The 12021-nt window shown below is 38.6% G+C and overlaps 1 protein-coding gene across 16 annotated transcripts in view; it reads left to right on the forward strand.

Moving 5' to 3' along the window:
* The window catches only part of dlg2 (discs, large homolog 2 (Drosophila)), a 216801-nt gene that overhangs the window by 114460 nt on the left and 90320 nt on the right, over positions 1–12021 (forward strand). For 5 of the 16 annotated variants that reach the window (XM_030438654.1, XM_030438657.1, XM_030438659.1 and 2 more), the window contains exons 13-15: positions 593–748; positions 2767–2788; positions 7956–7972. The exons of 8 other annotated variants lie outside the window; for them this stretch is intronic. In XM_030438654.1, coding sequence (XP_030294514.1) covers positions 593–748; positions 2767–2788; positions 7956–7972 — 195 coding nt within the window. The remainder of the gene's footprint in view (positions 1–592; positions 749–2766; positions 2789–7955; positions 7973–12021) is intronic. 3 more of the 16 variants (XM_030438655.1, XM_030438658.1, XM_030438660.1) reach the window with 1 other exon arrangement.

Genomic DNA, 12021 nt, shown 5'->3' on the forward strand with positions numbered 1-12021 from the left:
TGTCAATTAATGTTAATAAGATGTTAAAAATTAGAATTATCGATTCGTCATTGAAGTCATTTATCAAGCAGTGAATCCCCATCATTATTTGGTTCCAGCTTCACAATTGTGAGGATTATCTGCTTTCTTCTGTTTTCTATCTTTTAGCCAAAAAAAACTTTTTGGCCTCATTACTTTGCTGTGTGAAATTGTCTGATTTTATGATTGAGTGAACAACAGATCAAAAGAATCTTTACACAGATCATTCAATATGAAAACACGTTAGTAGTAGCTGTAGATTTACTGTAACTGGTTGTTCAATGAATTTTATTATTACTGGAATTTTTATTATTACTGGAAATGAGGATTTTCCAGGACTTAATATTGTATGTAAAGCATGCCAACTGTTTTACTTTTTTGCTCTGAAACATTAAACTATTTACACCATATACCAGTACTTCCCCTCTCTGCCACATCTCATTCTGCTTTATTTCTTTTTTGCTTCCTGTCGTTCATCTGTGTGACTACATTGGCTTTGTTTTTCCCAGACCTTCATCCCCACCTCTGTCTGTGGGCACTAACCTCTCTGCTCTTGTCTCTCACTCTACTGTAGGCCTCCTGAGCCAGTTTACAGCACTGTGAACAAACTTTGTGACAAAGCACCCTCCCCCCAACACTATTCCCCAGTGGAGTGCGACAAAAGCCTCCTCCACTCAGTCCCCCTCCCAAACTTTCACTTAAGCCTGTTCCCTGAGTCGGACTTCAGCAGGTACTTTCCACCACCGCCATCACCATCACTTGGTGCTCTGCCACTGTAGATATCATGCCATGTCGCCATGTAATGCTTTATGCCCACTTGATTTTCTCTGATACATTCAGTCGTTTTCTCCCTCCTTTCAGCCTCAGACAACATCTTTGTGATGTTTTGTCAGGCTAGCATGTCTTTCTTCCCTCCATGTCATTCTTCGTCATCAGGGCTATGATTTAGCAGGAGCCTCCCAGCATTATGTACCACCAATACAGTGCCTGGTTTATCCAGCGGTGGGAGTAGCGCTCACATCTTTTACTTCCTGGACATTAGGGAATAGTAGAAGTACCACAGTGTAGAAATACTCTTGTTTCAAGTTAGAATCATGCATTTAGAGTATTAGTATTAACATACACATACTGAAAGTACCAAAAGTACTCATTTAACAATAGAGTATAGCAGCTTGTTGTACCCAAAATAAAACAGTAACATGCAAATTAAAAAGGTCTGGAATAGAGCCTCTGAGTCAAATTGATTAATACAGTTGATAATACAATCGACACTTTTATTTTTAGTGGTTAAAAAAAACAACTTGCAGTGGCAGTATAGCAATAAAGCATACAACGCCTATAAAAGTCCTGAGGCAAGTAAGAAGAAGAAAATTTCTTCGATCTTTTTAGATATGATCAAAATTGTTTTCTCTCCTCTGTTGATTACTTAAGAACAGGTGAAAAAAGGGGTTTGTCAGGAAAATTTATTTTCCTTTTTTTGTTTTGCCAGGATTATTATTTTTTTTTACTTAATTTCTTTTTTCAGTGAAAACAAGAAACAAGAAAAAAAAAATTTCAGCAGTTGAAGAATTTGGTCAGAATCAAACATGTTTTTATTTTTTTAATAATCAGATTTTTATTTTATTTTTTGAATTTACATATCAACAATGCATATAAGCATACATCATTAAGTAGTGGTCTGAGCTAGGGGAGAAAAAAATAAGCAAAATACAAATAAAGTAGAAAATGAAAAGAAAAGAATAAAACAAGATTTAAAAAAAAAAACACCCACAACAAAACAAGAGATATGTGTCCTTGTACCTATTAAGGAATATTTCTCATCACCAGTCTGCTCAGTCTGGCTCCTTCTAAGCCACTGTTTCCCCTCTGGATAATTTCACTTAGATCCTTAGGCAGGTAATCCATTAGAGGCCGCCATATGTCCATAAAAGTGTCATCATTTCCTTTTAATTTGGCACTTAGTCTTTCATTAGGAAAAACTCAAAAAAATTCTTTGTACCACTGAGTTACAGTGGGAGGTTTATCACTATTCCAATTAAATAATATAAATTTTCTGGCCAAAAATAAGAGTTTATTGAGTAATTTTGATCTTCTGACATCCATCACTCTATTCAAAGGTGGCAGCCCCAAAAGAAACTGGCCCGGATCTTTACATATGCATTTTTTAAATATTGCTGTCACTTCCTTAGATACACATGACCAAAACTTTGATATTCTTGGACAGCTCCAGAAGCAGTGCATGTATGTCCCACTTGTTAGCTTACATTTAAGGCACAATGGTGATCTATTAGGGTCAGTTTTGTTCATAACATGAGATGTCCTGTGCTGTCTATGAAGTATTCTATATTGTATTTCTTTACATTTATTGTTGAGAAACAGGGAGTGATTAATCCGAATACATCCCTCCCAAGCATCCTCATCATATACACTTTGAAGGTCCTCCTCCCATCGCTTCATAAGCCCATCAACACTGTGTTGGTTACATCTCTGAAGGCTATTATAAAAGTATGTGTGATAAGACCTTTATTCAACGTAAAATTAATTATGAACTTATCAATTGGTCCCTTTAGTGTTTCAGTTTGAGTTGACTTGAAATTTGTAATGATAAAGTGATGGACTTGAAGATAGGCAAAAAAGTCTTTTTGTGGAAGTCCAAATCTGTTTTGTGCTTGTGAAAAGGACATGAGAACATTATTATCATCAAACAAATCTCCAACCACTCTCACTCCCCTCTCCCGCCAAGAGCAGAATACAACATTATCAACACCAGGTAGGAAGTCCCTGTTACCCATAAGTGGAGTCAAATAGGAAAAGGCACCCTTTCTGCCTACAAACCTATGCATGTCATGCCAGATCTTAATAGAGCTTTGAAGGATTGGATTGTCCCTTACTTTGGGAAGGGCAGTTTTTTTACTTGTGAGCTCCCCTAGTAATCTAAATGGGACACAAGCCCATGATTCGAGTGGGTCCTCTATTCCCTTTAAATAGCAGTGAACCCATTCATATATGAATCTGCTATGACAGGCCCAATTGTATAATATACTATTAGGGAATGCTAGACCTCCACTGTCTTTTGGGAGCTGTAAAGTTTTCATACTTAACCTGGGTTTTTTCTTTTGCCAAATGAACTTTGAGAAGTCCTTTTCAACCTCTCTTGCTACCTTTTTAGAAATAAACAGAGGCAACATCTGCATTGGATAAAGCAGTCTAGGTAGAACATTTTTAACAAGTTAATTCTGCCCATCCAAGATATTGGCAAATCCATCCACCTGTTAAGATCGCTCTTGATATCTTTATGTACAGTGTTGAAATTTTTGCATATAATGTATAATGCAATCTTATATGATGAGGATTTAATTTGGAAACCCGCTATGCTGTTATGACTTCTAATAGCCTCTGCCAGCGGTTCAATTGCCAAAGCAAAAAATCATGTTTTTTAAGATGCTTAAGTGTCCCACTATCCCTTATTCTGTCTGTTAAGTAACTGCGAGGCTGTGAAACCAGCAGATTAACAAGAAAAACTCAGGAGACTCTTAATGGAAGATTTATAAATTATGACAGAGGATGACAGGGTGGACAGAAAAGGAATTTAATTTGCAGATTTGGTGAATCTGTTGCCTCTGCTTTACAGTAACTTCAATGTTCCCAGAAAATGTGGTAAGTTGATTAATAGTAGCCAATCACACTGAGAAGTAAAATCAGTATGAACATGCCCATTCTGAACCTTGTAGGAGCAGCAACATTGTGTTGTCATAAATCTGAGCAAATAGCTGTCCCCCTGAGTATTCCTGCTTCTGTCAGTGTATATACAGTAATACAGTAAGGGCAGCAGGACGCACCCTTGTGGCCAGACTTTGGTTGTACCTATTAAGTCTGCAGCACAGTCAATTTCAGAGTAATGTTTATTATATTATTGGATAATCAAATGGGTTGAATTTTCATTACTTTAATGTATAATTTATATTGTATAATTTCAGTACCCTAGATAAGGCGAGCTAGCTTTGGAAACAGGAACAACTACAACTTAATCCTGTTTATTCGGGCCAGAGTACCGATCAATCTGAGGACCCTCTTGAAATCCAAGGAATTACAGCTCTAAAGCTTATGAAACTTTGCCCACGCGTCATAGGTGAAAAAATTTGTTTTATGGGGTTTGCCCATGGGTGGGGCAAAATGGCCCACTAGCACTCAAGACCAGCACCGGCAGCAAGTTTCACCAACATATATAAAATTTGGTACAAGTGTGTATCACACTAAAACCTATTTTTAAAAATGCCCATTTTTTAAACTGCACGGGTTGTATTATGACTTGTCCTTCAGCTTTAACCACATCCATTTGGCAGGACAAACTTAACAACTCAAAAGGTATTAAGAGCTTGGGTTTGTGTTGGAGAGCACGGCAGGGTGGTGAATATTAATGTTTCGCCTTGACACAGGAAGTTGCTGTAAATCTCCTGTGCATTATCAAATCTGCACCAAACTTCACACATTTGATAAGAGTCTTGGCTTGAACACATTTACAGTACATGCCTATATTCTGTTACAGTCATAGAACCCACTACAGGCAACAGGAAATGTAATTTTACAACTTACAACAGCCCCTGCTAGTTTGATGTACATGCATGAAATTCAGTGCATATATACAGTGCCTTGCAAAAGTATTCACCCCCCTTGAACTTTTCCACATTTTGTCACAAATGTAAATGTATTGTATTGGGATTTTATGTGATAGACCAACACAAAGTGGTGCATAATTGTGAAGTGGAAGGAACATTATACACGGTTTTAATTTTTCTTTTACAAATAAAAAAGAAAAGTGTGGTGTGCAAAAGTATTCACCCCCCTTCACTCTGATACCCTGTTCTGTGAAAGCCTCAAAAGGTTTGCTAGAGAACATTAGTGAACAAACAGCATCATGAAGCCCAAGGAACACACCAGACGGTTCAGGGATAAAGCTGTGGAGAAGTTTAAAGCATGATTAGGATATGAAATAATAATTTGAACATCTCGCAGAGCACTGTTCAATCCATCACCTGGAAATGAAAGAGGTGGACGGCCAAGAGGCCCATGATAACTGTGGAGGAGCTGCAGAGATCCACAGCTCAGGTGGGAGAGTCTGTCCACAGGACAACTATTAGTCATGCACTCGACAAATTGGGCCTTTATGGAAGAGTGGCAAGAAGAGAGTCATTGTTGAAACAAAGCCATGCCGTTTGCCACAAGCCATGTGGGGCACACAACAAACATGTGGAGGAAGGTGCTCTGGTCAGGTGAGACCAAAATTGACATTTTTGGCCTAAATGCAAAACGCTATGTGTGGCAGAAAACTGTCACTTCACCCTGAACAAACCATCCCCAACGTGAAACATGATGGTGGCAGCATCATGCTGTGGGGATGCTTTTCTACAGCAGGGAAAGGGAAGCTGGTCTGAGTTGATGGGAAGATGGATGGAGCCAAATACAGGACAATCCTGGAAGAAAACCTGTTAGAATCTGCAAAAGACTTGATCCTGGGGCGAAGGTTCACCTTCCAGCAGGACAACGAGCCTAAACATACAGCCAGAGCTACAATGGAATGGTTTAGATCAAAGAATATTCATGTGTGGATGGCCCAGTCAAAGTCCAGACCTGAATCCAATTGAGAATCTCTGGACTTGAAAATTGCTGTTCACAGACACTCTCCATCAAATCAGACTAAGCTTGAGCTATTTTGCAAGGAAGAATGGGCAAATATTTCAGTCTCTATATGTGCATCGCTGGTAGAGACTTACCCCAAAAGACTTGCAGCTGTCATTGCAGCGAAAGGTGGTTCTACAAAGTATTGACTCAGGGGGGTGAATACTTTTGCACACCACACTTTTCTGTTTTTTATTTGTAAAAAATTCCCTCCACTTCACAATTATGCACCACTTTGTGTTGGTCTGTCACATAAAATCCCAATAAAATACATTTACATTTGTGGTTAAAACGTGACAGAATGTGGAAAAATTCAACGGGGGTGAATAATTTTGCAAGGCACTGTACATCCAACCTACTACAAAAAACTCTATTGGTGCTACTACCTCAACCCAAGAGTAAGTCAGCCATTTTTAATTATTCTTTTAATTTGTGGCAATTTCACTGTGTCGTATATTAATGAACACCTTCTACAGCTATACCCGATCAACTTTAAATTTTCTTTGTAATTAAACTTTTTAAAAGCTTGAGGTTTTTGTTGAACAGTATGGCCACAGCGTAACTGAATATCAACGATTTGCAATAAGAGGAAGTTGTTGTAACTTGCAAGGTTTTTTTTTTTTTTTTTAAACTTCTATGTACTCTTGCTAGCAGGTTCACCGCATAGGAAATGCTTAAGGCCATAATGTATGGTGATTCTGAGTTCTCACTGGATGCATTGAATGTCGATGTAGTTGCATGGAATTATTCACCATGAAACAAGAAGTTGTTTGAATTTCTACAGTCCAATCTTTCCAGAATTTTACGTTTGTTGTGAGTCCAACCTGAAACATTTTTACAAGCCAACTAGGATGTATCGTCATGGCACCACCTACTGGCAAAGAAACGTAAGCCTTGTCTGATAGTCATTATTTCATTTCCATGAAATTTTAATGGTGCAGTTTATACTTGATATTCTTACACCTAAAGTGTAATTAGTCAGCTTTTTTTAGTGCTACATAGTGGGCACGGGATGTTAGTGACCTCTTTCCTGTCTGTCAACAATCTTAATAAAAATGGAAAACAGTGATGAATGGGCCCTCACACCTCTGTATTTTTTTTTTCACTGAAAAATGCCATTATGTTTGTGCAATACGTACATGAAATATAATTAATTAAATAAAATCTGCAAGCAGTTAATGTAATGTGTAATGTGAATCACAAAAGAATCCTTAACATATTTTTGCTACTCTGCGTTTTTGATCATATTTTTTGTCGAATCTTATCTTATTGTGTTTGTCCCACACAGCTGATTTTATTGTTCCCTCACAGCATGTCTAACCCCTTGATTCCACTGGGCACGTCTACCTGGTGTGTGTTGCTGTTTTGTTCCATCATCCACACAACTTCATATCTCACTGGCAGTGTTGCAGAAGCGGACTATCATGCCTGCCTGATGTTGTTGACTTTTCTCAGATTGTGTAGAACCCTTATAAAATGGTGCCGGTTTATTATTATTATTATTGGGGTTCTAATCCCGAAGGGGTAGAACCCTTCTAAAATTGCGCCAAAATTGTGCCTGTTTATTATTATTTCTTGAGCTCAAATTCCTGTGAGCTGGAATGAGCCAGAAACTTGAAAGTTGGCCCAATTATTGGAAATGATGTGCATCAACTTTTATTAAAATATGAGCCCAATCAGCCAGATGGTGGCGCTGTAATTAACGATTAGCTCCATGTGCTCTACAAAAATGCCAATTGGACCATTAAGCTCCGCCTACTTAGATTTTTTGCTAATTAGCATAATGTGAAAAACAGTAAAATGAATAGAACTTTTGAAAAATGGACTCTATCGACACCACATTTGGTATACGCCTTTGGGAGACAAAAAGACACATTTCTATTATAAATGAGCCAGATTGATCAAAAAACATGGCCGCCACCGACCAATGAATCTTCGCAATAGGTGGGGCTTAGACATGATTGGTCATAACTCCCACACCCTTTGCCCTATCATCACAAAACTTCGTGGGTATGTTCACAACAGGACTGGACATCTGCCTAACAAAGCATGTTGAGCTCAACCTATAGGGGGCACTATAAATGCTACAAATGCGTATCTCAAAGATCGTTAGACGGAATTTCACCAAATTTGGTATGCATGCCCTAGGGGCAAGTATTAACTAATGTCTTGAGTGCCATGTTGATATGTGAAAGTAGGTGTGGCCTATTCGTCATTAACCATCATTGTTTGCGTTTTATCCATTTATGGCGAGCTGGAAGGACCCAGAGGAAACTTGGTATGTTGAGTATAAATGACCTACAAATGCTGCTCCGAAAATTTGATCCCAATCCATCAGATGGGGGCGCTATAACCTAGGGTGTAAACTTCGAAAGGCTTTTCCCGCAAAGCCATTACAGCTATTGACTTGAAATTTTTCATACACATCCTCCTGATAGTCCTCTACAAAAAAGCCTCTGCACCACAAATGTCGCTATTACAGATTCTTTGCTAATTTGCATGACGTTAAAAACTGTAAAATGAATAGACCTTTTGAAAGATTGACTCTATCAACACCACATTTGCTAAACAGCTTTGGGGGATGAAAAGACAACTTTCTATTATAAATGAGCCAGATTGGTAAAAAAAACATGGCTGCCACAGACCAATGTATCTTTGCAATGGGCAGGGCTTGGTTATTATTTGCTGTCTGCCACTTGAGCTCAAATTCACGTGAGCTGGAATGGGCCAGAAACTTGAAATTTGGCCCAATGATTGGAAATGATGTGCATCAACTTTTATTAAAATATGAGCCCAGTCAGCCAGATGGTGGCGCTGTAATTAAGGATTGAAAATGCGTTTTTGGGAAGGCCATGCCCCTCACACCGTAAGTCTGATTGACTTGAAATTTGACACACAAGTCCAGCTCCATGTGCTCTACAAAAAAGCCTCTTGGACCATTTAGCTCCGCCTACTTAGATGTTTTGCTAATTAGCGTAATGTGAAAACCAGTAAAATGAATAGAACTTTTGAAAGATTGACTCTATCAACACCAAATTGGGTGTACGGCTTTGGGAGACGAAAAGACAAATTTCTATAAATTAGCCAGATTGGTGAAAAAACATGGCCGCCACGGACCAATGTATCTTCGCAATGGGCGGGGCTTAGAAATAATTGGCCATAATTCCAAGACCCTTTGGCCTATCATCACAAAACTTGGTGGGAAGGTTCACAACTGTACTGGGAATATGCCTACCAAAGCATGTTGAGCTCAACCTATAGGGGGTGGTATAAATGCTACACATGCATATCTCATAGACCATTGGACAGAATTTCACCAAATTTGGTATGCATGCTCTAGGGGCGAGTATTGACTAATATCCTGAGTCCCATGTTGATAGGTGAAAGTGGGCGTGCCCTATTCGTCATTAACCATCATTGTTTGCATTTTATTCATTTATGGCGAGCTGGAAGGACCCAGAGACACGAAACTTGTTACATTGAGTATAAATGACGTCCAAATGCTGCTCCAAAATTTTTATCCCGATCCGTCAGATGGGGGCGCTATTACATAGGGTGTAAACTTCGAAAGACTCTCCCCACCAAGCCATAATTTCTATTGACTTGAAATTTCTTATACACTTCCTCCTGATAGTACTCTACAAAAAAGCCTCGTGCGCCACGAAAGTCGCTATTACAGATTATTTGCTAATTAACATAACGTTAAAAACAGTAAAATGAATAGAACTTTTGAAAGATTGACTCTATCAACACCAAATTTGGTATACGGCTTCGGGGGATGAAGGGATAAATGAGCCAGATTGGTCAAAAAACATGGCCCCCACGGACCAATGTATCTTCGCAATGGGCGGGGCTTAGAAATGATTGGCCATAACTCCCACACCCTTTGTCCTATCATCACAAACCTTGGTGGGTAGGTTCACAACTGTACCGGGAATGTGCCTACCAAAGCATGTTGAGCTCAACCTATAGGGGGCGCTATAAATGCTACACATGCGTATCTCATAGACCTTTTGATGGAATTTCTCCGAATTTGGTAAGCATGCTCTAGGGGCAAGTATTAAAGGAGTCATCACCTGTTTTTTTACATATCCAGTCCCTCTTGGATCGCTTTGGATCAATTCTTAAAACTTATTAGAAAAAAATAAATTAAAAAAAATCAAACATAGAGCTTGTTCTGACACATTTCATTATTTGTCTGTTTTAAGTGTGTTTTTAAATTATGGTCAATATTTCCAACTTTGTTGTGCTGTAGATCCCAAGCAGGCACACATTGTTTACTTTGAAAATGCATCTGGATTGCATTATTCCATTTTGCTGTCTGACTTCTTGCCTTGCTCCATCTGCTGTGCTAATTGATGCGGCTGCACTCCGCTTCCGTCATAACAGACTTGTCGCATATTCTCAGCAGAGCAGAGTGGAGAGCACCTTCTGGGACGTTTCTAAGACGTGCCGTGGTGCAGCACTAAAACATAAGCATTGTGTAGACAGCTGCGATCAGCTCCGGCGACCATATTGTAGCCCTAATATGGCCATGACGGGTACCCATGGGGTTACCCAGATCAGTTTTTGGGGGGTTGATCACTAATCACTGATTGCTGGAAGCAGTAGCAGCAGACACCAATCACATATCAAAAGGATGTTTCTTTACTTTATTCTCATCTATACATGTTAGTTATAAGTGGCATAGTAAAATCACCATTGACTTTTTGAGGAAGTAAATGATGACATTTATGATGAAACTAAACCAAGAAATAGGTTTAAAACAAAATGTAAAGTTATCTGTAACTGTACAAAGAGAAAAATTCAGTGTCTCAATCTCATTTGTCTCAGTCTTTGTACAGAGGTCTTTGTGTGCTGAATGCACTCCACCACTTGGTCACTGCCTGTATCTGGTTACTTTCATCTCTTACAGAAGATTGATAAAATGTAAGCTAACGAAAAGTGTCTGTAACTCCAAACTCAAAGTACTTTTACCTCCAGACTATACTACAGTGTATTTATTTACTGTAAACTTGTTGTTGTGTCACGTAAAACTGAAGTTTGCTGTTTAGCTATTCATGTTCCTCCCAACAGAAACATCCTGCTGTGTGTTTAGCCCATATGTAAGCTGTTAGTCAGCTGTTGGCTCACTCAGCTTTAAGCTGTTCCGTATGCGATTAGCTCCGTTAGTTGTTAGCTCTGATGTTGTAGGGATGGAAACAAATCGCGTTGCATCATCCCTTCAGCCAAGGATGACAGAAAATGTACTTTTGGAACAGACAATTCCAAATGGTTCATTGAACAGACAACTGCTGACTAAACTGACTACAACAGAAAGCACCCAAATGAAAATGGGAAATCATGGATTGGTTTGCAGAGGCCATTGCATACTGCCAAGTGATCTCACTTGTTTTCTTAATCTGCCTACCTTTGCCCATACCTCATCATATACCAACACTTTTTGTTTGAACATATAATCACAAAGCTGTGTTCGATTTAGAACATCAACAATGCCATTATGCTTTTTATATCATCTAGCATAGTAGCCTACATCAGTTAGTGAATGTGTGTTTGTGCATGTTGCTGCTTGCATGTGTGAATGAAACAAAACATACATTTTACTGTTTAACTTTACCCTTTAAACCAACTTTCATCAGATGATACATTTCCTGTTTTTTGCAAATACCATGGTAGCTAGACAGATTAATCTTAGTCTCAAGTGAATGGAGTAAAATGGGTTATAAGTGCATTTTTCCTAAGTGGAAGGGTGGTGTTTCGCAATGGAGGGGTGTCGGAATGTCACGGCGCCCCCGTGATTTCACCTCTCTGGGACTGTGGGCTATCAACATCGCACTCAAGGATCATGAAAAACGAACTTGTATTGTAAGCTTTAAGACTGGGCTTAAAAATTAACTGCAGTGTTAAATTAGAAGAGCGACCATATTAAACAATCTAGAGTTTCTAATGAAGGATATCCATCACTTTAGAAACTGAGTTTGTTTTCCAATTATTCATCAGATGCCATTTTATTTTGTCAAGATGTGATCAGATTTTGATGAATGCCCTTCGTATGTAACATGATATGAAGAGCTGACAATTCATTACTGCACAATTTCATTCTACAGTATAGAAAAAAAATCGTATGTATTATTTTTTATACAGATTTGTTTTAACCATGTTCACGTGTCTGAAGATGTATTCAGACATTTACAAATTATACAGATGTATATCTGTAGTGTGTTTGGAGGGGAACATATGGACAACCCAGTAACTATTTAGTATCAGCAAGGTAGTAGGATGTAGTAGTAGTTGTATCCACCATCATCATTTTTGCCATCATAGTAG

The sequence above is a fragment of the Sparus aurata genome, chromosome 13 (assembly GCF_900880675.1).
Source record: "Sparus aurata chromosome 13, fSpaAur1.1, whole genome shotgun sequence".
In the NCBI taxonomy this organism is placed as follows: domain Eukaryota; kingdom Metazoa; phylum Chordata; class Actinopteri; order Spariformes; family Sparidae; genus Sparus; species Sparus aurata.